Genomic DNA, 25,867 nt, shown 5'->3' with positions numbered 1-25,867 from the left:
TGTTGCCTCATCTGGAGAGATGTGATGTGGGCGCTGAGGCACCGAGTGCCTAAAGCTGAGCCCAAAAAACGGGGTCAGGGCAGCCTGTGTTAGCTCAATGACTGGGAAGATACTGGATCCCTTCTGTGCTGGAGGATTCCAGACCCAACAATTGCAGAAATCTGCTGTGGGAATAACTCTGCAGGATTCCAGGGATGAACTGGGTGATTCACTACATCAGGAGATGCCTAAAAATTGAGCAGGCTCTTGTATTCCTCGGTTTGGTCTTCTGCTGGCTCACTGGGTTACTGAGCGCTGTGTGAGCTGAGCATCCAGCACCCATCACCCGGACTGCGCCTTCAGGTGAGAGTCAGTCATCACCTGCGCTGGTCCGCCGCCACCTGCTCCATCACAGCACGGGTACGACACACTGAGCAGAGAACGACCCCCAAAACCAGGAACCACCCCGCCCGGGGTGGCTCCCGAAGCAGTGACACAATAACACGGTGAATGTTCTCTGCAATTTATTGGGAATGGCAACATCCCGGGGGAGGAGGGCAGGACACGCACGCAGAGGAAGGGAGGTGGGGACACAGAGCAGGAGGAGAGAGGAGGAAAGAGGGCTTTTATACACATTTGCCACGAGAAATGTACAACACAGCAAGGAAGGCTGAGCGGCCCCTCCTGCCAGGCAGCTCCCGGTGCCGGGACACCCACGGCATCACCGCCAACCCCCGGGTGGGAGCGGGGTCTGGAATGAGCTGGGTGGGAGGGACAGAGTTCATCCCGCTGCAGGACACTGGAGCTGGGCTTTGGGAGGCTGGGCCGCTGTCAGGAGGAGAGGGGAGGTGCTTCTTTCCTTGTCAACCTTCGGGGCTCAGAATCTCACTCCCGAAGATTTGACCGAGGTGGTGGTGACGCATCTGCGCACGGAGGAGGATCCCCCGCCAGAGCCGCACATCCTTCCGCTCCCAGAGGAGAAGCCCCCGCCGTACATTCCTCCCCCCATCCCGCAGCTGCCGCCCATGCTGCCTCCTCCGAAGCTGCTGCCTCCTCCGCAGATGCCACCTCCTCCCATTCCTCCTCCCATGCCGCTGCCGCCTCCGAATCCTCCCATTCCGCAGCTGCCGCCTCCGAATCCTCCTCCCATGCCGCTGCCTCCGAATCCTCCTCCCATGCCTCCTCTGCCTCCAGAGACAGTCGTCCTGCCCACCACAGCTGGAAGAGAAGCGCAGGTTACTCACCTGTTGCCCAAAAGAACAATTTCTACCCCTGCTGCAGGACCCCAGGGCAGATACTTACAGACGTTGACGTTGGACATGCCGTCGTTGCACAGCCTGTGAGGGAAAATGGGACCAGTTACTCCTCTGGCAAGTGCATGGCTCTTCAGCTATGAATTTCCCTTTTTTTTTGTATAAGTTTATATTTCTTAATTATTCTTTTCTTAAAGTTAGCAACACATTCAATATTTGTTTCAGAATTTTCCAATTATCCTTTAAAGAAATAACCAACCTTTACCTTCACATTCTTTGAAGATGGAAAACCCACTTAAGTTTGTTTACACTTAATATAATTATCATATACTTGAGAATTAGAGCATGAATGACGCAAAATCAATTTTTTGTGTGGATTCAAGGGTTTTACCCAGATATCTTATGATCTGTCAAGGATTCAGTCAAATAGATGCCAATGAAGTACCTGTTCTCCTCCCCCTCCAGCAGCTTCCTGTACATGGCGATCTCAACGTCCAGCGCGATCTTGATGTTCAGCAGCTCCTGGTACTCCTTCAGCAGGCGAGCCAGCTCCTCCTTGTCCTTGTTGAGGGCACATTCCAGCTCTTCCAGCTTCCTCCTGGCATCCTTGATGGCCATCTCGCCCCTCTCCTCAGCCTCGGCGATGGCTGCCTGCAGCTGCTGGTTCTGAGGAACAGAAAACCAGAGTGTGAGATCCCTTCTGCCCACTCTCTGGGCAGACTGGAGCATCCTCACTGCCCAAACTGGAGGGAAAACAGACAAAAATAATCCATCTCTTCTGAAGGGCACGAATCTTCATGACTGCATTCCCTCTCACCACCCAGCCCCATCCTGACCCAGCGCACAGCTGTTACCCGGTGAGGTGCTGATGGTCCCTTACCTGCTTCTTCACGTTCTCAATCTCAGCCCGCAGCCTCTGGACATTCCTGGACAGCTCCTGGATCTCCATCTTGGTGTTGCGGAGGCTGTCCCCGTGCCGGCCAGCAGTGTTCTGGAGCTCTTCATACTATAGGCATGGGGACGAAGACACCCGTCAGGAACACAACCGACCAAAGAACTCAGGAGGTTCAAACAGCGAGGACTGTCCCAGGAGCCCTGACCCTTTCCCAACTCACCTGGCTCTGGTACCAGGCCTCGGCCTCAGCGCGGCTGCTCTGGGCGATCTGCTCGTACTGGCGCCGCACCTCCTCGATGATGCTGTCCAGGTCCAGGTGCCGGTTGTTGTCCATGGACACCACCACGGACAGGTCCCGGCTGATCGTCTGCATCTGAGACAGCTCCTGCAACCAAGACATGAGTCAGAGGCACCATCTGATGAAGGGAGAGAAGAGCAGCAGCTCCAGGCAACCGCTCCAGATCAAACCCACAAAGATTCCCAGTCCAACCTGTGTCTTTGGCCACCACACCCTCATTTATACCTCACCCAGGGGAAGAGAGAGCTCCTACCTCCTCGTAGATGCACCTCAGGAAGTTGATTTCGTCTGTCAGAGCTCCCACCCTGGCTTCCAGCTCAACTTTGGTCATGTAGGCACAGTCCACATCCTAAAGGGAAGATCTCAGAATGGTTCCACGGCTTCCTCTCATCGCACAAGAGCTGTTGGCTCCTCCTCTTCGGATCTGCCCAGCTTGGAGCTGAGTCCTTCCCATGTCTCTCCCTCCTGCCCCCCCTCGCCCCATCCCTGCTGCCGTCTCCAGACTCACCTTCTTCAGCACCACAAACTCGTTCTCAGCCGCCGTGCGCCGGTTGATCTCCTCCTCATACCTGTGGTGGGGCAGCGCAAGGTGAGGCTCTGACACCCCTGCTCGCTCCACCCGCAGCGTCTCCGCACCAGCTCTGCTCCCCCGGCTGCTCCCTCCCTGTCTGTCCCCACACTCACTTGGTTTTGAACTCCTCCACGTACTGCCTCATGTTCTGCAGCTCCGACTCCAGCTGCCCCCGCTGTGACACGATTGAGTCCAGCTGCCTCCGCAGGTTCTGGATGTAATTCTCAAAGATCACATCCAGGTTCTTCCTCGGCCCCGATGGTCCTTGCTGCTGGAGCAGCTCCCACTTGGTGGAGAGCACCTTGTTCTGCTGCTCCAGGAATCGGACCTACAGCCAACAAAGGGTGTGTGAAACATCCACCAGAGAGACACCGCACTGCCCAAACCTCCTGGGAGCTTTGGGAGCCCAGGGAATCACTCCCCATTTATGTCTCATTCAAGCATTCAAGCTCCTGAAGTGTATGAGAAGTGTTATTTAATTTATTTGTTATTAGATAATTAAGTTTTGAGTCATTCTGTACTTCTCCCCTGGGGACAAAGAGATGTTGCCAATAGAAAATACCATCCCAATTTTCCATAGCATCGGGGTTCGACTTTGCCATCATCTTTCCAGCACAGAAGTCAAGAAAGATGAATGTTTTATTCCCTAACTGCCCATGCATTCTCTTCGGAGGGATTGTCTGTTTCTTCAGCTTCTACTTGAAATGACAATAATCCAAGAGTATTGGAAAGAGGTTTAATCCTCTGAAGTTTATAGAATCAGGCTTTGAGAAGAAAGTCTCATCAAAAAGCAAATCCCAACAATGAGAACTCTTAGGTCAATTAAATTTACAGTGATGATTTTTCCCTGAATCACCCAAAATGAGACTGCAGAAGTGCCTTGGCAAGACAATTCCCAGAAGACCCTGCAGATGTTCTCTTTAAACTTCCACTAGCACAAAACCTCCTCTATTGTTAATAACACCTCTTTTATTGTTAATAAAACCTGACTAACTAAACTTGATGCCGAGGCATTGGTCTGACAACTCCAACAGCTGTTGATAAGTGAAAAAATTCACATTCCACACCCCAAGGGAATTGTTTGACACAGCACCTCCAAAAAAACCCAGTCCTAAACTCTCACCTTGTCGATGAAGGAGGCAAACTGGTTGTTCAAGGTCTTGATCTGCTCCTTCTCCTGGTTTTTGACTTGCTGGATCTGGGGGTCAATCTCAACATGGACTGGCCGCAGGAGGCTGGGGTCGACTTGCACCGGTTGGATGCCTCCAGGGAAGCCTGGGCCACCAAAGCCGCCCATTCCACCCATTCCCCCACCGCCCATTCCGCCACCAAAGCCACCCATTCCTGCTCCACCGCCCATTCCACCACCAAAGCCGCCCATTCCCCCACCGCCCATCCCTCCACAGCTCATTCCTCCGCCAAAGCCGCCCATCCTGCCGCCGTATCCGCCGCCGCCGCCGTAGCACCCGCCCATGGCAATCCCTCTGCTGCCCCCCATGCTGTGGAGGCTCCGGCTGCTGAACCCCCCACAGTGTCCTCCTCCGCCTCCTCCCCGGGATGAGGAGTACGAGCTGTAGCTGATCTTGCTCCGGCCACCGCTGCCTCCGAAGCCGCCTCCGACAGCAGAGCAGGAGCTGAATCCCTTTCTCCCCCCGACTCTGAAGCTCCGGCAGACAGACTGACGAGACATGGCTGGTTTTTTCCAAGTGGGATCAAAATCCAGAAGAGCGGAAAGACCAACAGAGTTGATGTGGGAAGAAAGAAGTCTGCAGAGTCTTCTCTGGCTCCAACAGCTCTGGGAATTCCCTTTTATCCGCTGCTGGAGGTGGGCTGGGACAGCTTGGGCGTGAAGGTGGAAAGCAATTTAATATTTTCATCAGCACACGGCTGTTGACAGATTTTCCGTGAGCTTTGCCGTATTTGGGGCTGCCCAGAAACACACCCTGTAATCTAGAGGTGAATAAAACAAGAGCATCGAGGCAGGTCTCCATGACTAAGTGAACTCTCATATCTTTATGACATCTTGGAAATCAATTTTGTCTTTAATTCCCTTTTCTGCAGCCCCTCATTGGTTATCCAGCCCTCATTAGTGTCTCCCAATAATTCCAGATAGAGATCTCCCTATCCACAGAAAGGCAAAATTTTGATGAAATCCCAGCTATAATATGGCTTTCACAATTCCTCACACACACCCTTAATCCCCTTTTTATATGTTAAATTGCCTTTGGAGTTTCAGGAGATGTTTCCCAATCCTGAATGGGAATTCACGACACCAAAATTTGAGGAGACTCAGCAAATTCTCCTGCTAGAGAGGAACAACGTTTCCTTGGGACGTGTGGTGTCACTGCAGTGGGAGTGTCTTCTGCCTGTAGACTAAACTCCCTCCACTCGCAACTCCGCAAATCTGGGACAACCACCTGGGGCTTTGGATGATGCTGAAGAGGAGGGAAGAAGGTGACTGGAATAATCTCACTCTCCTCAGTGCTCTGAGGGTGACAGGGAATGACGAGGAAGAATGAAGGGACACGTTGGGAACCCTTTGGTGACAATGTCAGGGACAGACAGACAAACACTATGGAAGAGGAGCGACAGATGGACAATTCGAAGTGGTGAGGGCTTCCTGCTGCTCTGGTGAATCCCACGACCTCTGATTTACCTGTTTTTTTCCCAAAGATGAGATGACTGACATGGGAAAACCTGCTGAGAAATGGAGCTGTTACAACCCCCAAGGCACAGTATAACCTTTTGCTTCCAAATAATTTATTGGGAAAGGAATGTAGTTTAAGAATGTGGTTTAGAAATGTATTTTATAGCATGTCTCTGAAATAAACCCTTTTTTTGTTTGTGTGTGTGTGTTGCATGTAAATGAAATTTTAATTATTTACAGAAAAATACAAATAATATCAGTGTGTTCCAAAGAAAAGTAGATTTGTGTTTAAAAGGAAGCTGACTCTATAAATACTATTTAAGAGGCATTCCAAAGGTTTTATCTACCTGGATACTATCAATTAAATACCTGAATCATTTAATGAATTAAACAGAAAATGAATGTTCACATTTTCCTAGAAAGCAGCACTACACGAGTACTGAAAAAATGACAGAAAACGCACATTCTAGCCCTTGAAATACTTAAGCCATGAATTTTTTATTCCCTAACTGCCCATGCATTCTCTTCGGAGGGATTGTCTGTTTCTTCGGCTTCTACTTGAAATGAAAATAATCCGAGAGTATTGGAAAGAGGCCATTCAAAAGACCTGTGTATGAACACAGACCATCAGAAGGAATTTTCAGAGTCTCCAATGAGATCTGAGCAACTAAGTGTGGTTTGAAAGCGTCACGAGGCCTCAGAAACTGAAATGTCCCTGACTCCCACTGTGACGGGGGCACTGAGCCCCCCGGTCTGCACGGAACAGGGTGCGAGGGACGGGACAGCGTCACCCTTGAGGGAGCCAACAGCTGGCCGAGGGTTGTCCCACTCTTGAGACTCAACGGCTGGCCAAGAGTTATCCCAATCCTGGGGAACTTGGTAAGAGTCGGCCAAGGGTTGTTCTGAACTTGGGAGCTCAGTAAGAGCTGAACAAGAGTTATCCCACTCCTAACTCCTGCTTGGTCAAGAGTTATCCCCCTCTCCAGGGATTCAGGCAAGAGTTGGCCAAGGATTGTCCCACCCAGGTGGGACTCAAAAAACGCTTCTCCAAGGGTTATCCCACCCTCATTGGACTCAGGTAAGAGTTGGCCAAGGATTATCCCACCCTTGAGGGGTTATCCAGCTTTGAGGGGGACCAGCCAGGAGGAGCAGGGCTGACAAAAGGTTACCAGGTGTGTGTTCCCGCAGCTGGAGGATGAACCCCCACAGCACGGGGGGGACACGCGCCCTTCCAGAAGCAGCTGCAGTCAGGATGGGCTGGTTTCTCCATGGTCATCTCCCAGATGGAGATTTAAGCTCTCCAGACCATCCTGCAGCCCAGCACACTCGCTCACAACGAGCATCCCGGGGGAGCTGCAGAGCGGCTCGGGTTCAGGTGGAGAAAACAGGTTGTCCCTTCTCCTGGCCTCCCTGCCAGCTGCCAAAGCCGTGGGATGAAGGCACCAGGACTTGGCTGGAACATCCCACGAGGAGGTTCCACCAGGAGGAGGAAGATCTGCAAAGTCAGCCAGATGCCTGGGTGCTGACCACAGTCAGCTCCTGCAGATAAGACACCCAGACTGAGTCACCCTGACGTCTTCAGACAAGATGTGCAGATTATTCCAAACCTGGAGTCACTACGGCCTCCTTCAGGTGAGACTCAACACCAAGCTGATCCTTCAGATCTCTTACACAAGGAGCTGAACACGGTAAGATCAACACCAGAGAAAATGTGAACTCAACAGAAAACGTGGATGGAGACCAAGCCACGCTCCAGCTTCAAATCTGACCCAGCCAAGAGCTTCCATCACGGATCTTGCACGGAGGAGGTGTTGCAACAACTCTTCACTTGGCACTACAACACCGTGTTCTGGATTTTAAAGCTGAGAAGAAACAGGCTCTTAAACAGGTGACTCTTGCCCCAAGCCGAACTTCAAACTGCTCCTGGCACAACACCAGCTTCTCAGAGCCTTCTCAGCATCTTCTTGTTGGGCCAAATCCATGACATTCCCCAGCCCTGGCACCCTCCTGCTGGGCTCCCAATGGGAGAATTCTCTCTTCCAAGAAGCCTGTAGTCATTCCCTGTTGCCTTTCCTGGGCTTCTTCTTCAGTCTGCAGCTTCCTGACCCGCTCTGAGACCATCAGCAGCTCCCAGGGGCTCTTGTGGGGCTCCTGAACCACCGCTGACAGCGTTTTCTGCCTCTTTGATCTCTCCGGGTGGTGGAGGAACCACAGCAGAGCTCAGATCAAACGCTCCAGACTCCCTCCCAAACCCCCTCCTGAGCTCCTCCAAATCTCTCCCTCCCGCTCTTGGAGCAGGGATGAGCCACTGGGGAATGAATCGGCTTCTCAGGGAGAGGATGGTACCTGAGCCCATGGATGGGGATGAATCACACTTCCCAGCCCGTCGTGTTCCCACGGCTGGAATCATGGCTCATCCTGGAATCATGGCTCATCCTGGAATCATGGCTCATCCTGGAATCATGGCTCATCCTGGGACACATGAGTTTATGGCAGCATCCAGTGGCAGGTGCCTGGCCAGCATCCTGATCCGTATTCACCTCCCTCGCACCACTGCTCATGGCAACGCTGCTGCCATCTCCTTCGCCCAACACAGGTCAAAGACTCCTGCACCTGGAGATCATCCCAAAGGAACCTCAGGAGCAGCAACCTAATTACACCGGCTGTTCCAAAGGGTGGGACACCTCCCGTCTACTTGAAGGTGTCCCTGTTCACGGCAGGGGGGTGGAAAGGCACAGTCTTTGAGGTCCCTTCCAACCCAACCCAGCCCAACCCAACCCAACCCAGTCCATTATTCCGTGATTCCACATCTCCAACCTGGGCTCTTATTTCTCATTGTCCAGCTGGAGGATCCAGATCCCCACCATTCCTGATAGAGGCTTGTGCCTCCAGGTGAGAGTCAAGAGCATCACCTGAGCTGGGGCACCTGCCCTGATCCATCCCCACCACTGTTCTCTTCCCTCAAAACACAGGGAAGGGCAGGAGAACAGCCCCCTCTCCCACCCTGCCCAGAACAGCTCCCGAAGCAGCAACACAACGACATCACAAATACTGTCTGCAATTTATTGGGAATGGCAAAGTCCCAAGGAGGGAGGGCAGCACACAGAGGAGGGGGCAGGTGGGGACCGTACATCTCACACTGTGTCATGGGAGCACCGAAGGACAGTTTTGGTCTCCTTAGGGATAGTCCAGGTGTGTGTGAGGTGTCCCAGGTGCCACCGAGACACCGGGACAAGTGGAATTGAAGCCAGAACTCCAGGGAAGCTCCGGCTGGCAGCACACCTGGGGCTCCCAAGTGAGCAAAGCTGCCCAGAAGCTCCATCCTGGGCCAGCTCATCCCTCTAGCCCCCACCTGAGGTGCCCCCTCCCCAAGGAACGAGTCCCGCTTGCCCCACACCCACCCTGACCCCAAAGGCCTGCAAAGGGAACCGCAGGATGGACACACAGAAGCACCCCAGGGACACAGAGCAGGAGGAGAGAGGAGGAAAGAGGGCTTTTATACACATTTGGCATGAGAAATGTACAACACAGCAAGGAAGGCTGAGCGGCCCCTCCTGCCAGGCAGCTCCCGGTGCCGGGACACCCACGGCATCACCGCCAACCCCCGGGTGGGAGCGGGGTCTGGAATGAGCTGGGTGGGAGGGACAGAGTTCATCCCGCTGCAGGACACCGGAGCTGGGCTTTGGGAGGCTGGGCCGCTGTCAGGAGGAGAGAGGAGGTGCTTCTTTCCTTGTCAACCTTCGGGGCTCAGAATCTCACTCCCGAAGATTTGACCGAGGTGGTGGTGACGCATCTGCGCACGGAGGAGGATCCCCCGCCAGAGCCGCACATCCTTCCGCTCCCAGAGGAGAAGCCCCCGCCGTACATTCCTCCCCCCATCCCGCAGCTGCCGCCCATGCTGCCTCCTCCGAAGCTGCTGCCTCCTCCGCAGATGCCACCTCCTCCCATTCCTCCTCCCATGCCGCTGCCGCCTCCGAATCCTCCCATTCCGCAGCTGCCGCCTCCGAATCCTCCTCCCATGCCGCTGCCTCCGAATCCTCCTCCCATGCCTCCTCTGCCTCCAGAGACAGTCGTCCTGCCCACCACAGCTGGAAGAGAAGCGCAGGTTACTCACCTGTTGCCCAAAAGAACAATTTCTACCCCTCCTGCAGGACCCCAGGGCAGATACTTACAGACGTTGACGTTGGCCATGCTGTCGTTGCACAACCTGTGTCGGAAATTGGACATTTTAATTATCCGATCAAAGAGAGGTTGTAAAAACTTTAAACTGTGTTTCCACTATCAAATAATTTTCCTGGCTCACCCTCCTAAGACGCTTTAGAATCACTAAAAGATTGGAGGAGGGGAGGGCTTGGCAGTTCCTCTTTACAACGAGGTTTCTGCAGATTTCAGGTTCATTAAAAACTCAGCTCAGCAGCGACAGAGATGGGGCAGCAGCTCTGCCCCCCCTGGGGGGTCCTGACCCCTAGAATACCCCACACCGCATCAATCATAACCCCCACCTGTTCCCCCAAGGAATTGGTTTGGGATTACAGTCAATATTCCCGGTGTCCAGCGTAGATCACAACACCCAAGGAGAGCTCAGCTGTTTACCTGTTCTCCTCCCCCTCCAGCAGCTTCCTGTACATGGCGATCTCAACGTCCAGCGCGATCTTGACGTTCAGCAGCTCCTGGTACTCCTTCAGCAGGCGAGCCAGCTCCTCCTTGTCCTTCTGCAGGGCACTCTCCAGCTCCTCCAGCTTCAACCTGGCATCTTTCAGGGCCATCTCTCCCCTCTCCTCAGCCTCGGCGATGGCTGCCTGCAGCTGCTGGTTCTGGGGAGCACAACAGGAGCTTTCTCAGACCTCATTTTGTCCCTAATGATCAATCCTCAGGCCCACCAAGAGGAGAAATCAGGAGGCAAATAAACACCTGCATAAAGTGAACTTGGGCTGATGGAAGGTTTCTGCCCTACTCATTTGCGATCCAACCTGCTGCCATCTTCCCCTGGGACACCAACCAGCCCCTTCCCTTCCTCACACCCATGATCTCCTCCCCGAGACACCAACCAGCCCCCACCTGCTTCTTCACGTTCTCAATCTCAGCCCGCAGCCTCTGGATGTTCCTGGTCAGCTCCTGGATCTCAATCTTGGTGTTGCGGAGGTTGTCCCCGTGCCGGCCGGCCGTGCTCTGGAGCTGCTCGTACTGATGGCACCAAGACAGAACGAGCCATCAGTAACCCATTCCTGGACATTCCTGGTGCCTCTAGCAGGTTTGTCCCCAGGCTCAGGGGTCGGGTGACGCTACGAGGACCCGCTGTGCTGCCGATGGATGTCCAGCTCGATGTTCAAGGCTGGCTCTGGGACTCAGTCATGGGGTTTGAGCTTTGAAATGGATCTCAGTGACACTAAAAATCATCTCTTGGCTTCTGAAAAGCTGCTTGGGCTGTAATTTTCTCATTAAGGTGCATTTTGGGTTATTTTTATTGAGAGGTTTTGATGCCTTAAGTTTTAGCTTTCCTATTATTCAGATTTCGTTCTGCATTATTATGTAATTCTGAACTCCATATAAAATGTTAGCAAGTTCTCCTCTCAGTTTAGTTGGATAAAACAATCCTTTTCCAGGCTGAGAGCCAAGGACACCGTTGCAGCTTCAGGCCCAAAAAGTGCAAGCAACCGTGAATTGAGGAGAGCGATCTGGGAGGATGGGACTGCATAACCTGAAGCTGGAATTGGACAATTAACCCCAATACGTAAATGGACCAAAACGTACAAAAATGTGAAAATTGGTGACCTGTCATCCATCATGGGTGTAGCCTTGGCCAGGCTCTTGTAGTGCCCAAGGTGTATCCTTTGAAGGCCTTTTTAATAAATCCCTGCTTTGTTCTTTTAACACTGCCTGGCCTCTGTCTAGGTGGCCTCTCAAGGCATCAGTTTGAGCCACGCACCCCGGTGAGTTTAGCACGCACTGGGAGCAGTGAGTCAGATCCCTCAAAAGCAGCTCAGTCCCTCTGGACCTGCCTTGCACCACGAGCTCCAGCCCCGTTAGCTTGAAAAGGTGTCTCACCCAGCCACAAATTATTGCAAATCACCCAGCCGCACCCAGGAGTCTCGACTGCTCCCTGACTCACCTGGCTCTGGTACCAGGCCTCGGCCTCAGCGCGGCTGCTCTGGGCGATCTGCTCGTACTGGCGCCGCACCTCCTCGATGATGCTGTCCAGGTCCAGGTGCCGGTTGTTGTCCATGGACACCACCACGGACAGGTCCCGGCTGATCGTCTGCATCTGAGACAGCTCCTGCAACCAAGACATGAGTCAGAGGCACCATCTCAAGCCTAAATCCACCCAGGCACCCTGTCCACCCTCAGTGTCCTTGGCCACCACACACCTGATGAAAATTTTGGCCCCCCCGGAGAAGAGAGAGCTCCTACCTCCTCGTAGATGCACCTCAGGAAGTTGATTTCGTCTGTCAGAGCTCCCACCCTGGCTTCCAGCTCAACTTTGGTCATGTAGGCACTGTCCACGTCCTAAAGGAGAGATCCCACAGAAGATGGTTTTGTTTCCTCTTGGGAATCCTTCAGGCTTGTGGGAATCACCATCTGAGGGTTTGGTATTATTCACTGGGACTTCATTATGTTTATATATAATGCTATAAACATATATATAAATAATGAAAAATAAATAATGTTATGATGTCATTCAACCATGCGAATTGAATATAAGGGATTCCAGGTATCAGCTGGAAGATCTTAAAATCTCCACAATTCCCATTCAAGCGCAGATAAAGCCAAATATTGAGGGATTATTTTGTGATGCCTGTGACTCACCTTCTTCAGCACCACGAACTCGTTCTCGGCTGTTGTGCGCCGGTTGATCTCTTCCTCATACCTATGGAGAGGAAAAGTGCAAATTGAGTTCCTGGACTTTCCTGCCTAAGGCCACGAGAAGCAAACTAAAAGGCAAAAATATCCCTAAATTAAAATATTTAGGCTGAAAAACTACCTCCACTATCACCATAAAAAGCAGTTGGGGAAAATTTAAGTGACCGAAAAGCTGCTTGAGCTGATCCTGGCTCCACACTCACTTGGTTTTGTAATCCTCGACGTACTGCTGCATGTTCTGCAGCTCCGACTCCAGCTGGCTCCGCTGCGCCAGGATTGAGTCCAGCTGCCTCCGCAGGTTCTGGATGTAATTCTCAAAGATCACATCCAGGTTCTTCCTCGGCCCCGATGGTCCTTGCTGCTGGAGCAGCTCCCACTTGGTGGAGAGCACCTTGTTCTGCTGCTCCAGGAATCGGACCTACAGCCAGGACACAGGGGACCCAACATCACACGGGAACAGCTCCCACCAAAACATCTCTTGCATCACTCAGAAGGATTTGCATGTTGATGAGAGATCCAATTAACTCTGTATTTTAAATTTTCTGTTGGTGCCTAAGCTGCAAAATTGGGAAAATAAAGAAATTTCTAGTAATTTTCTACTCAAAGGAGCTTTTACACATTGCCCTTACTCCAAGTCCGTCCCCATCCCAGGCAGTCTCCAGCCTAGGTTTAAAAGCCTGGAGATTTGAAAACAAATAGAAAAGTACATAAATTAATACTTAAATGGGAGAGTTTTTGGGCAGAGAGTGGTGGAGGAGGGAGAATCTGTGCCCGAAACCTGCGGGGGTTGGAGGTGTTGAACCTGCTTGCGAGAGTAACCTCAGAGTAGAGCTTGGTGCAACAGGGCAGATGAAAGCCCTGGAGACATAGCTTTGATCTCGTGTGCAGGAGAGATTCCCATCTCTTCCCTTAATGAAAGGGCGCTGCTCGAGCTTCTCTGCCTGCTGGGATTTAGCTCTAGAAGGACATTTCTGCACAGCTTGGAAGTTCCTCCTAATTTCGGCCTTAACCAGGCACAATCCCACCCTCTCACCTTGTCGATGAAGGAGGCAAACTGGTTGTTCAGGGTCTTGATCTGCTCCTTCTCCTGGTTTTTGACTTGCTGGATCTGGGGGTCGATCTCGACGTGGACCGGCCGCAGGAGGGTCGTGTCAATCTGCACCGGCTGGATCCCAGGGCCGCCCCTCCCGGGGCCACCCATGCCGAAGCCTGGGCCACCAAAGCCACCCATCCCTCCGCCACCCATCCCGCCACCAAAGCCGCCCATTCCTCCAGTGAAGCCACCCATTCCTCCTCCACCGCCCATTCCACCTCCGCCCATTCCTCCAAAGCCGCACATTCCTCCTCCTCCTCCACCCATCCCGCCCCCAAAGCTGCCGAGGCCCCCGTAGCTCCCGCCAAAGCCGCCCATCCTGCCGCCGTACCCGCCGCCGTAGCACCCGCCCATGGAAATCCTGGCGCTGCCCCCCATGTTGTGGAGGCTCCGGCTGCCGAAGCCCCCGCACCGTCCTCCACCTCCGAATCCCCTGGACACTGAGTACGAGCTGTAGCTGCTCCTGCTCCGGCCGCCGCCTCCAAAGCCGCCACCGATTGCAGAGCAGGAGCTGAAGCCCCTTCTGCTGCCCCCTCCAAAGCTCCTGCAGACAGACTGGCGAGACATGGCTGGTTATCCTCAAGAGAGCCAAGAACGGAGAGGCTGAGGAACTCGACGGGTTTGTGGGTGAGGAGGTGGGTGGAAAAAGGGAAGTCAGTCCCTCTGGCTGGAGGGCAGCGGATGCTCCCTTTTATGTGTTTTTGGAGATGGGCTGGGTCTGCATGGGCGTGAAGGAGGAGACAGGTCCTGTCTTCATCAGCGTGGCGTGGCTTAAGATTTCCATCTCCAATTTGCCAAACATTGACCCTACCCAGAAACACACCCTCTAATGCTGGAGAAAAGCAAAAAAAAAATCCAACTGGGGCTCCCAGCACTCCATGACTAAGGAATCCTACACTTTGTGGAGCATCAAGAGCCTCCCTAGGATACACCAGGCTTTTTTTTCCCCCACCTTTCATCCACTGGGGTTGTTTCCCTGCTTGTGTTTATCTTTAAATCTCTCACTCCAAAGCCCCATTGCAGGCAGGCGCTGCGGCTTATGCCAAGTTGTAGCCCGGCTTTCACAATTCCCAAAACACACCTAAGTTACACCCTCAGCCTTCTTTTTGCTTGGAAAATTGCCTTTGGCTCAGAGAATTGAGTTTCTCAATCTACAGCCAGGGCTCAGCAAATTGCATTTTGATGAGGCTCTGCACCTTTTTGATAAATAAAACCTCATCGGTGACGAGACGCTGGTGCTGGCACTGGAAATTCATTTATTGTTGGACTAAAGCATGCCCCACTGTCTTCATGCCAAGATAATCTCAGCACTAGTGAGGCAATACCCTAGCTGGGAAACCCGTGTAGGATTTTCTGAAAGCTTCAGGACCGTGAGGAGACACCAGGAGCCGGCTGCCATGGTGGGACGAGCAGGAGGACGGAGGGACAGCCCCGGGGACTCGGTGGGAGGAGGGATCCCAAACCTTGCTGCCCGCTTCACATGCCCTGGAACAATTTAAATGCAATTAATAAAGCTCCACTCATTTGTAGAGATGTGGAAATGAGGAGAGCGCAGGGATTGGAGGAGTCACCGTTCTCTTCCGCTGTTTCATGTATTTTGGTGTTTATATGCAAATATATCTTTGGCAGACGTAGATTTTGGAAAGGCAGGAGTTTGTTGGAATGCTCCAGTTCCAATCTCTGACTGAGGATGGATTCAGACTGTGATCCGTCCAGAATTCCAGAATGGCGTGGGTTGGAAAAGACCTTAAATCCCATCTTGTTCCACTGCCTGCCTTGGGCAGGGACACCCTCCACAGTCCCAGGTGGCTCCAAGCCCCTGTCCAACCTGGCCTTGGACAATTCCAGGGATTGGGCATGCAGCACCCTTCACAGAATCATGGAATGATTCAGGCTGACTGTAAGTAATTTGATCCAAAAATCCACCACAGATCCACTTTTTTGCCTTGCTTATCAAGCAACAATTGGTCTAATTTTCTTTTTTTTTTTTTTTTCCTAGAGAAAATATTTTTTTTTTATTACTTTTCAACGTTTTAAAGCCACCTAGGACATATTGAAATTCAAACCCATGGCTCTGGAGGCACCTAACTGTGCTGGCAGCCACCTGGCACAGGTCTCAGAGTTCTCACAGAACACATGTTAATTAAGAGCTTCTGGAAAATCCACACCAGCAACTTCTGGTATCATCAGATGTTTAAATACCTCTAAAAATATCGCCCAGACACCCATTTCCAAAAGTGCCTTGGGACCCGGACGTGCAGCTAAACTGGCATTTCCACTGGAAAACATGACATTCCCTGTGTTTATCCCACCTCCAGGACCTGTGTGGGTCTGAGAGGACTCAAGGGGGTGGATTGGGGGGGTAGATAAGGCTAAAAAAAATCATGGAATCATAGAAGTGCTAAGACTGGAAAAGACCTTCAAGATCATCAAGTCCTACATTTGAAAAAATAAATTATGTAATATCAAAATTTCACTGTAAGAGCAAAGGAATGGGGGGGGTTGGGTGTTGGACAGAGTGTTTTATAGGCAATAAATCAAAAAACAGACAAGAAATCAATACACAGACAATAAAAATTGGGGCTGAGGCACTGTCCCTCAATAGCCCAAGCAAGACCCGCCTCCCTCAGTGTTATTAAACCTCTGATTACACTTTTCTGGGGGGGTTTTGTTGGGATTTTTTTCTGCCTCCGTGGGCGGGATGACACGCTCCGAAAGTTCTCCCGTTCCCAGGGGAGGAGAGTTCCCGCGTCAGCAAACGGCAGAGCCCCGAGCGCCCGTGGGGAGATAACGCAGGGCGTTGAGTCACGGCCACGGCTCCAGCCAAGCTTGGGAAATCGAACCGGGGTTGGGGTATCGGCATCACCTCCCGGTTCAAGCACGGTGGGCTTGGGTGGGATGGCTTGGGTGGGAAAGGAGTGGGAAAATCCTCCCATCCCACCTCTGCCACGGGCAGGGACACCGCCCACTGGAGCACATCGCTCCAAGCCCTGTCCAACCTGGCCTTGGGCACTTCCAGGGATGCAGCAGCCACAGCTGCTCTGGGGAATCCATTCCAGGGCCTCCCCACCCTAACAGGGAGGAATTCCTTCCTCATACCACATCTAATCATGCCCTCTTCCAGCTGGGAGCCATCACCCCTTATCCCATTTTTCAGGCCCTTTCCAAGTCCCTCTCCAGTTCTCCTGGAGCCCCCAGTGAAGGAAAATGTCCTTCAGAGGTCACTTCTCACCGAAACTGTTCCGTGATGCTGTGAAAATAAACAGGCCTTGAAGAACTGAGAGGAAACCATGAAATCACAGAATCAATCACAGTGGTTTGTGCTGGAAAGGACCTGAAAGTTCATCTTGGTCCATCCCCTGCCACGGGCAGGGGCAAACCCTGGTGAATCCAATCCTGTGTTCAGACCAGGGAAAACACTTCTCTCCTCCAACCACAGGCAGGAACTATATCACCTCCGTGTCCAGCCCGGGAGAATTCTTCCCTAATTGCTGGTTTGATCCCAGGAACAAAAGGGGAGGGATTTTTGTGTATGTTTGTTTTAGCAACTGTCCTTTGGGCTCCTGGAGAAGCCTTTGTCTCTCCTCAGTCAGGAGTCATTGCTGGAAGTGAGTTTGGATTGGGGTGACTCCCAGGGATTGGGGTGACTCCCGGGGATTGGGGTGACTCCCAGGGATTGGGGTGACTCCCGGGGATTGTGGTGACTCCCAGGGATTGTGGTGACTCCAAGGGAAGTCAATGCCTTTTCAATCAACGCCACTTCAGGTCACTTTTACAACTCCCCTAATGTTTAAGCATCGCTCAAACCACGTCCCCACCCAAGCAGTGACAAGCCCGTGCTGGCAGCGTTGTGACATTCCGTTGTGACATTCCGCCTGTCGCTGCTGGTACTGGTGTCTTCAGCCTCCACCAGCTCCGAACGGAGCACGGGAGAAGCGGGGTGAGTCACCCCAAGCACAGTCTGTGGCTGGCCAGGGACGTGATTCAAGGTCTCCTAAGCAAGAGGTCAAACCACAACAGGAGTCTGGGGATCAAAATTTATCCAAATACTCTGCTTTTGGGGAGAGGTGGGGTTTGGTGGAGCAGGGGTTGGGGGGGAAGGTTTTGCTCTTCCCATGGTCTCAGTTACCTTTTGCCTTGAGGGCTATCCATGGTGAGTCCAGAGAGCAGGAAAAGCTGCAGGGCTGGCTCCAAAATCATGGGCACCAAGGAATTGGTTCCGAATTATTTGGGGGGGGTGATGAGCACTCTCCCTTCTCCCACACCAACCATGGTGAGGTGCTCTAAAGCACTTGGAGTTGTGCAAACAGCGCCCTGCGAGCTCCAGCTGCGGCTCCGCAGTCCTGGGGCCACCTCAGAGCGGGCAGCAGTGCGGGCGGGCACGGCGGCCAGGGAGAGCGGGGATAGCCGTGGGACATCCCACACTGGCCAGGTCCAGCACGGAAAGGGCTTAGGAAGAGAAGGAGGAAGGGAAGAATCTCCTGAAATCCACAGTCTGAAAGTCTGCTCAGATCTGGTGGGCACAACGGTGGGACAACGCTCCCCGCCACCTCTGGAGATCCTGCAGGACAGAGAGGAGGGTCCGGGGGCTCTCTCCCTCTGCTAGGAGTGGGGTCATTCCCAGGGCTGTCACCAAAGACACCCCCGACTGTGTCACTGTCGCCCTGCACCCAAAATCCCTTCAACCTCCCCGGTGAGACCCTCCTTATTCCTGCAAAACTCACAAACTCCCTGCATTTTTGGAGACAGAGAGGGGTGAGAGGAGACCCGGCTGAACCTTCACCTGATTTCCTTTAAATTCAGACTTCAAAGGGCAGGAGAAAGTCAGGAAATGTTTTCAGATCTCGTCAGAAGACGAGACTTGTTACAACATGAAACTCTTTGGTTGGGAAGAAAACCACACCAGGTTTCTGCCTCTCGTGTTTATTGGGGGATGGCACATGCCAAGGAGAAAGACTTAAGCAAACACACACGATTGTTCCCATGGTTCCAAGGAAAAGGTGAACCCTGAGCAAAAATAAACATTTTACAACAGCCCGAGCGAAACTTGGGGGGAAAAAAGCAAACTAAAAGTCATTTGGGTGAGAAACATCTTCAGCTGGGCCAAGGCACCAGGAGGAAATTCCTGTTTTAGAGTTCGAGCTGCGGCTGATGAGCGGCACTGATTAAAGTTGCACCACGGCTGGATCCAGCGCAGGAGCCTGAGAGGAGCCGAGGCTTCCCTGCTCGCTTGGAGCTGCGCTTGGATCCATCCCCGCTCCTGCCTCTTGCTTGGAGAGAGCTGCTCCACAGGCTCATCCCAGCCGGGCTGGGGGCTCCCCACGAACGGGCAGGTCCCGCTCCCGAAGGAGACCTGGGCACCTTGATGTCCAGCAGCCGGAGGGGAGCACAAGGGATGGAGCAGTTCTTGGCTGCAGTCAGGGATCTCAGTCCTCAGCTGGTGGATTTGGCCACGTTTGTCTCCACCCACGGTGTGAGTGGTGGCTCAAGGTGCCGTCGGTGCCCATCACGCCGTGGTCACTGGGGGGTCATCGTGCGATTCGCTCTCTTTCTCCTCTGGGTGCCAGGGTCGGGGGTTGATGCCTTTCCTACGCCCTCCGGCCGCTGTTCTTCAGGATGCTGCCGGATCCCCCCACCACCACGGAGTTAGATCCCCCACCCAGGGAGCCAAATCCACTCCCAGCACCAAATCCACCCCCTCCCAGGCTGAAGCATAAACCAGCACCGCCCGTGTTGCAGCTGCCTTTCCCGCTTCCAAAGCCAATTCCTCCTCCAAGGCACAATCCGCTGTTGTATCCACCTCCCACGGAGCTGCTGCCGCCCACCACGGCTGCAGAGAGGAACAGAAGGCACCAGGTTACCTCTGATGCCACCAAGAAGTTTGGGAGCACCGATGCCAGCCCGCCACACTCCCGTGGGAACAGTACTTACAGATGCTGACGGAGCTCTGGCACTCTCCAGACATCCTGCAAGGAAAAGGGATGCACTGTCAGACCCAGCCAGAGCACCTGGAATGGTCCAGCTCCGTGAAGTCAGGATTGGTCCACTGGCACAGCCACGGGACCACGGTCCACGGCTCGTGACAACACCATTGATGCTTTACGAAGATGATGGTACACGTTTTTCCCATTGATTGATCGGGACACATTGGAATTTTTGCTGTATCCCACCCACCTGCACTCCTCGCCCTCCAGCAGCTTCCTGTAGGTCGCAATCTCGATGTCCAGGGCCAGCTTGACGTTCATGAGCTCCTGGTACTCCCGGAGCTGCCGGGCCATGTCGGCCTTGGCTTTCTGCAGGGCTGTCTCCAGCTCGGTCAGTTTGTCCCTGGCGTCCTTGAGAGCCACCTCCCCGCGCTGCTCCGCGTCCGCAATCGACGTCTGAATGGTCTCGCACTGGAGGGAAAGACGTGGATGGTTTGAGCGGGGTGGAGGCGGCCGGTGAGAGGTGAAACCATGATCCCAGATCAGAGAAATGTGTAATGGTTTGGGCTGGACAGGACCTTAAAGGTGATCTGGAGCACGAGCAGGGACACCTTCCACTATCCCCAGGCTGCTCCAAGCTACACCCTATCTGGCCTTGGACACTTCCATGGACGGAGCATCCATAATTTCTCTGGGCAAGATGTGCCAGAGCCACTCAGGCTCAGCTGTTCCCAGGTCCCTCCCACGCCCACCAATTCCCGCCACACTTATTTCCCTTCAGGGGACTTCTAAAGGGCATGACCAGGAGATCCTCCCCGTTACGCAGAAAACGTAACCCCCACCTGCTTCTTCACATTCTCGATCTCAGCCCGGATCCTCTGGATCATGCGGTTGAGCTCTGAGATCTCGATCTTGGTGTCCTTGAGGCTGTCCCCGTGCTTGCCCGCGGTTGCCTGCAGCTCCTCGTACTGGTGGGATGAAGCAGGAGGAGCACATTGAGTAGGGTTAAGTGACCATCGTGACCCCACAGCTGCTCCGGCACCACCGCAGAGAAGCCAAGGAGAGCAAGCCTGTGCCGGGTCCCCTCTGGATGGACCGGCTCCAGCAACATCCCAGATCCTGCCGTGGCCTGAGCTGCCACCAGTAGCTCTCCCAGCCCCTTGGACACTGGAGAAGCCCAGCCGTGTCTGCCCCCTCACCTTGCAGCGGTACCAGGACTCGGCCTCCTGCCGGCTCCGGTTGGCGATCTCCTCGTACTGCGCCTTCACCTCGGCGATGATGCTGTCCAGGTCCAGGCTCCGGTTGTTGTCCATGGACAGCACCACCGAGGTGTCGGACACAGTCTTCTGCATCTGGCACAGCTCCTGCGGGTGATGCCAGCCCAGGTTCAGCCCTTCCAGAGCTTCCTTAGGGGCCACAGCCCTCCCCGATCCCGGTGTCCCTGGAATACTCACTGCCTCGTAAAGACACTTGAGGAAGTTGATCTCATCCGTCAGAGAATCCACTTTTCCCTGGAGCTCCACCTTGGTCATGTAGACTCCATCCACGTCCTGCAGTAGAGACGGGATGAGAAAACCTGCCCAGCACACAGCCATTAATCTAAAATTTGGGATGGAAATTGGAACGGAATCCAATGGAATCATGGAACGGTCTGGGTTGGAAGGGACCTTAAATGCAATTCCACGCCCTTCTGCAGGCAGGAACACCGTCCGCTCTCCCAGGCTGCTCCAAGCCCTGTCCAGCCTGGCCTTGAACACTTCCAGGGGTCGGGCAGCCACAGCTTCTCTTGGAAATCCATTCCAGGGCCTCCCCACCCTCACAGGGAAGAACACCTCCCCGATATTCCATCTGCTCCTGCCCTCTAACAGTAGCAAGCCGTTCCTCCTTGTCCTGTCACTCCAGGGCCCCATCCAAGGTCCCTCTCCAGCTCTCCCGGAGTCCCTTTAGGAGAAAAAACAAGGACCTGACCTTCTTCAGGAGCACGAAATCATTCTCAGCTGCCGTCCTTTTGTTTATCTCCTCCTCGTACCTGTGGATGGGAAGGAGGGAGATGGAATCTGGCTGCTTGCTTTGGCTCCGGCTCAGACTAATGAGCATTGTTGGCTTCAGACTCATAAACTCGGCAAAAATAGATCTGCCACGGGGGAGATTTATGGACAGGGAATTGCACTTCGCCTTTCAGGACAAGCCCTGGCTCCTGCATCTCCAGCACCTGGGTGAGGAAGGCCTGGAAAGAGGAATTCTGGCTCTGCTAAAGTGAGTCCTGGTATTTGCTGCCACTCCAAGTTCCTTCTATGAGCTCCAGGAACCTTCAGCTCCTCACAGGTATCACGGAATCTCCTGATTTGGAAGGGACTCGCAGGGATCATCGAGTTCACCTCCTGGCCCTGCGCAGGACACCCTAGAATCCCAAATGGACCCGAATTTTCCAGAGGCTCATCTCCAAACACAAAGTCAATTTTCAGGTCTTGTGGATTCCGATGATTCCCAGACTTCCTTGCCCACTGTCTTTTGTAATTCCTCAAGTGGATTAATTTCTCCAGTCTTTGTTCTACTTTTTTCAACTGGGCACATTTTATATTCGTATTTATAGACTAAAATAAATTATGTATTATAATAAATAACAGCAGGAAAATAACCTTTCTTTTTCCTTTCTTTTTTTTAACTCCATGTCAACCTTCCACAGAAATCCTCAAATCCCGAATGATATTATGTGAAGGAATCATGAGGAAATCCATAAAGAAATTAGAGTTGGGTTTAGCAAGTGGTTAATTAATTGAATTTTAATGTCACTGGTTCTTAAGGAATTCCTTCTTGAGGAAGACAAAGGGTGCAGGATCCTCCTTCAGGAAGCGCAATTCAAGCAGTATATTGAGAAAATCTGAGAAAAACCTTGAAAAAGCTCCACTTTTCATCCAAACTCATTTCCCCAAAACATTTTAACATTTTCTAACTATCAAGAAAAAAAACCCCAGTGTTGACAATTATTACCAATATTTCAAATTTTGGGGGTGTTTGAAGCGACTTTTCCTCTCTGTTCATTCTCCACCAGACGCCCCAAACAACCTACTTTGTCTTGAAGTCCTCCACCATGTCCTGGAAGCTCTTCAGCTCCGTCTCCAGCTGGAGCTTCTCGCTGGAGAGACAATCCAGCTGCTTCCTCAGCCCGCTGATGTAGGTCTCAAAGAAAGGGTCCAGGCTCCTGCCCCCCGGCCCTGCCCCGCCCTGCTCCTGCAGCAGCTTCCACTTGGTCTCCAGGACTCGGTTCTGCTGCTCCAGGAACCGGACCTAAACAGGCGGGGAGAGAGTCAGATTCTTCCTCCAAAATCCCAAATCTTTATTGATTTCCCCCCTCCACGTGTTTTCCATATTTTATTCCCGTTGAATGTACGATAACTCCCCAGTCCGACTGGACAGCTAGGGCAACAGCGGATGGGGTGAGTGGGCAAAAGGGGAGGGTCGCGTCCCCTCCCCAATTTTGGAGCCTCTAAACAGGAGGGAAACTGTGAACTTCATGGGTTTGGCACCCCCTTGTTCAAAATGGCCAAAAAAGTCCCAACATCTTCAAAATAAACCAAAACATCCAAAAAGTCCAATCACCTCCTTAAAAATAGTCTAAATCACTACATACCCCAGGTTCTCCTTAAAAATAGCCCAAAATGCCCCAGATCCAAACATCTCCTTAGAAGTGTTCCCCCCAAATCCCACCTTCTCCTTCAAAATAGCCCAAGTCACCCCAAAATCACATCTTCTCCTTAAAAGTAGGCCAAAGCACCCCAAATCCCATTAAAAATAGCCCCAAATGCCCCCCAAAATTTCACCCTCTCCTTGAAAGCAGCCCAGTGTCACCCTTAAAATAGCCCATTTCCCCCCTAAAATCAGCTCCAAGCCCCTTCAGTTTGTGGTGATTTGGGCAGCTCCCAGCTCCGGGTGCCGCTGGATGAGCCTCTCCCGGTCGTTCCCACCCTCCAGAGCCGACCCCGGCGCGAAGCCCCTCCGAACCTTGTCGATGAAGGAGGCGAATTTGTCGTTGAGTTTCCGGATCTCCTCCCGCTCCTGCGTCCGAACCTTCTGGATCTCGGGGTCAATCTCCAGGTTGAGGGGGGCCAGCAGGCTCTGGTTGATGGTCACCTCCCTGATGCCGCCCGGGGGGCACGGGGGGAAGCTCCCCATCCCGCCGTCGAATCCTCCACCGAAGCCGCTGCCGAGGCCTCCACCGAAGCACCCTGCGCCATAGCCGCCCCCGAATCCCGCTCCGGCCCCAAAGCCGAAGCCTCCTTGCCCACCAAAGCCTCTGCAGGCGCCTCCAGCACCCCCAAATCCTCCCAGGGATGTGCTTTTACTGCCCCCCAGGGAATAGAGGCTCCTGCTGCTGAAGCCGCCGGCGCCGCCAGATCCTCGGCATCCTCCGCGGGGCACGGAGCCGAACGTGACCTTGTTCCTGCCCCCGAAGCACACGGAGCTGGAGCTGAAGCCCTTGCCGAGAGCGCAGGACTGGCGAGACATGGCGAAGGGTCCCCAAAATTCGGAGCAAAGAGCTGAGGCTGAAGCTCGGGAGGCGAGAGGAGCCCAAGTCCTGTGGCAGCGGCTGCTGGGTGCCCCCTTTTTATGGGCTGAGGGAGTTGGTCGCTGCCAGCGGCGGGTGGAGGTGTCATTTTTGGGGGGTTGTTTCACTCTTGTCATTGTTTTCAGGTTTGAAAGGACGCCCTCCTCACTTTACCACAACCATGACCTGCCAGCAAACACTCCCCAGAGAGTAAAGAAAAACAAAAGTATTGTTGGTGTTGGAGCCAAACTCCAACTCAAATCCCCTGGGCCACGGCTGCCACTCATCACAACGCCCCGTGAACTCTCTGATGCGTCACGCCCTCGAGGGAAACCCTTGTTTTAGCTAAATCTGTCATTTTCGGCCTGACACCAGGAACTGGGTTCACTGAATTCCAACAAAAACTCAGGCTCCCAGGCACACCCTCAGATGCACTCGGGTTCAACCTCCTGCTCCGAGGAGGGGTGACGTGGGCTGTCCAAAGTGTTTCACAACTGGGAGCATTAGTGTTTGGCAGGGCTCTAAAACTACTTTTATGTCAATAAAGATGATTTTAAAGCCTTCTTAAAACTTCTGAAAGGGTTTTGAAGTCGTGCTGGATCCCTCTGAGTGATGGATTGAGCTGGGTGGGACACACTGGGATTTGTAGAGACTGAAATAGCCCAATATAGCTGTGCTGGGCCACACCCCATCGGGGTCAAGACTGTTCCCTGCCCCACAGCTTCGACAGGGGATCCCATCCGTCCTCTGGGGAACCTTCCAGGGATTTGGGGATATTTCCTGAGGGTCCCTGTGGGTCTCCAGTCCCTCCACAGCACGCAGTACTCAGCAAAGCCACTCCCAGCCTACACCATTGTTAAAACAACACGATTTAATTGCTTAATTGCTTTAAATTCCTATTTAAATGAGGTGTTGAGCTGCCTCCTTTGAGGATCCCGGTTTATCCCACCATTAAAACAAATAAAAAGCCCCAAAGCTTCACCCCAACTCCACACTGCCGATAAAATCCAGCTTCCCGTTCCTTGGGAGAGGTTTGTGGAACCAGTTTCAGCTCCGAGACTGTTCACCCCTGGCTTTTGTTTTCACTGAAAATACGTAAGTCTAGGTCTGGCTGCGTGTCCCGGCGTTTCCTCCTGAATCCCATCGGGAATCCCACCGAAGCTCCAGGATTTTCAGCGCCATGGGATCTGCGGCGCAGGGAACAGGGCAGCTGACGCTCCCCTTGGACACTGAGCGCCCCGCGCGCCCCAGTCCCACCCGGAAACCCTCTCCAGCCTCGGGGCTCCCCGGTTTTCCAGCTGGAGGAGAGAAGCGGTTTGAACCGAGGGAAGGAGGCGGCGGCTGCATCTCCTGACCTTACGCAACCGGCAGATCTGCTCCAAAACCGAATGAACCTGTTGGAGGCCGGGTGGAGAGCATTCCTGCCAGGAGTTCCCAGGGTGGCTCCAGCACCAGCTCCTGGCCCGGCCGCTGGCCTGCGGCCAGCCCGGCACTTGCCCAAGCAGCTGCTGGGCCAGCAAAGCCCTGCCCCACCCTGCCACCAAGGGGTGGGGACGCCTCACTGGGACACAGGGTCGGTCCTCAAATCCCTCCTGAGCTCCGAGGTGGAACTTGCCGGGATGGGAATGCATCAGGAGCAAGGCCGAGGGCTCGAGGTTGGCCACTGTCACCCACCCGGTGTTGGCCACTGTCACCCACCCAGTGCTGGCCACCATCACTCACCCAGTGCTGACCACCGTCACTCACCCAGTGCTGGCCACTGTCACCCACCCAGTGCTGGCCACTGTCACCCACTGTTGGCCA

General features: G+C 53.4%; 3 protein-coding genes across 3 annotated transcripts; all 3 read right to left on the bottom strand.

Annotated features, from left to right (window-relative positions):
- Nucleotides 1-856: 856 nt before the first annotated feature.
- LOC120764703 (keratin, type II cytoskeletal 5-like) lies at nucleotides 857-4,686 on the bottom strand. The gene is made up of 9 exons (XM_040088719.2): nucleotides 4,120-4,686; nucleotides 3,110-3,324; nucleotides 2,934-2,994; nucleotides 2,679-2,774; nucleotides 2,348-2,512; nucleotides 2,113-2,238; nucleotides 1,678-1,898; nucleotides 1,282-1,316; nucleotides 857-1,197 (listed from the first exon to the last, which is right to left on the bottom strand). The coding sequence occupies exons 1-9, from the start codon at nucleotides 4,684-4,686 to the stop codon at nucleotides 857-859; spliced, it is 1,827 nt and encodes a 608-aa protein (XP_039944653.1).
- Nucleotides 4,687-9,287: 4,601 nt separating this feature from the next.
- Nucleotides 9,288-14,161, bottom strand: LOC120764702 (keratin, type II cytoskeletal 6C-like). Its single transcript, XM_040088717.2, has 9 exons — nucleotides 13,535-14,161; nucleotides 12,705-12,919; nucleotides 12,448-12,508; nucleotides 12,052-12,147; nucleotides 11,753-11,917; nucleotides 10,702-10,827; nucleotides 10,237-10,457; nucleotides 9,816-9,850; nucleotides 9,288-9,731 (listed from the first exon to the last, which is right to left on the bottom strand). The coding sequence occupies exons 1-9, from the start codon at nucleotides 14,159-14,161 to the stop codon at nucleotides 9,391-9,393; spliced, it is 1,887 nt and encodes a 628-aa protein (XP_039944651.1). The 3' UTR covers nucleotides 9,288-9,390.
- A 5,021-nt stretch (nucleotides 14,162-19,182) lies between these two features.
- Nucleotides 19,183-24,024, bottom strand: LOC120764675 (keratin, type II cytoskeletal 4-like). Its single transcript, XM_040088669.1, has 9 exons — nucleotides 23,521-24,024; nucleotides 22,589-22,806; nucleotides 21,487-21,547; nucleotides 20,973-21,068; nucleotides 20,718-20,882; nucleotides 20,361-20,486; nucleotides 19,769-19,989; nucleotides 19,526-19,560; nucleotides 19,183-19,424 (listed from the first exon to the last, which is right to left on the bottom strand). The coding sequence occupies exons 1-9, from the start codon at nucleotides 24,022-24,024 to the stop codon at nucleotides 19,183-19,185; spliced, it is 1,668 nt and encodes a 555-aa protein (XP_039944603.1).
- Between the last annotated feature and the right edge of the window lie 1,843 nt (nucleotides 24,025-25,867).

Source organism: Hirundo rustica, chromosome 35 (assembly GCF_015227805.2).
Source record: "Hirundo rustica isolate bHirRus1 chromosome 35, bHirRus1.pri.v3, whole genome shotgun sequence".
In the NCBI taxonomy this organism is placed as follows: Eukaryota; Metazoa; Chordata; class Aves; order Passeriformes; family Hirundinidae; genus Hirundo; species Hirundo rustica.
This window is presented reverse-complemented; position numbering and strand designations above follow the sequence as displayed.

What these genes read in the sequence shown, in the direction of transcription:
- LOC120764703 (XM_040088719.2), bottom strand. Translation starts at nt 4,686, where the DNA reads ATGTCTCGTCAGTCTGTCTGCCGGAGCTTCAGAGTCGGGGGGAGAAAG. An exon ending in TGAGGTGCATCTACGAGGAG is followed by an intron (nt 2,513 to 2,678) that starts GTAGGAGCTCTC and finishes TCTTGGTTGCAG; the next exon opens with GAGCTGTCTCAGATGCAGAC. An exon ending in CTGGAGGGGGAGGAGAACAG is followed by an intron (nt 1,317 to 1,677) that starts GTACTTCATTGG and finishes TTTCCCTCACAG; the next exon opens with GCTGTGCAACGACGGCATGT.
- LOC120764675 (XM_040088669.1), bottom strand. Translation starts at nt 24,024, where the DNA reads ATGTCTCGCCAGTCCTGCGCTCTCGGCAAGGGCTTCAGCTCCAGCTCC. An exon ending in ATTTCGTGCTCCTGAAGAAG is followed by an intron (nt 21,069 to 21,486) that starts GTCAGGTCCTTG and finishes TCTCTACTGCAG; the next exon opens with GACGTGGATGGAGTCTACAT. An exon ending in TCGAGAATGTGAAGAAGCAG is followed by an intron (nt 19,990 to 20,360) that starts GTGGGGGTTACG and finishes CTTTCCCTCCAG; the next exon opens with TGCGAGACCATTCAGACGTC.
- LOC120764702 (XM_040088717.2), bottom strand. Translation starts at nt 14,161, where the DNA reads ATGTCTCGCCAGTCTGTCTGCAGGAGCTTTGGAGGGGGCAGCAGAAGG. An exon ending in TGAGGTGCATCTACGAGGAG is followed by an intron (nt 11,918 to 12,051) that starts GTAGGAGCTCTC and finishes TCTTGGTTGCAG; the next exon opens with GAGCTGTCTCAGATGCAGAC. An exon ending in CATGGCCAACGTCAACGTCT is followed by an intron (nt 9,732 to 9,815) that starts GTAAGTATCTGC and finishes CTTCTCTTCCAG; the next exon opens with CTGTGGTGGGCAGGACGACT.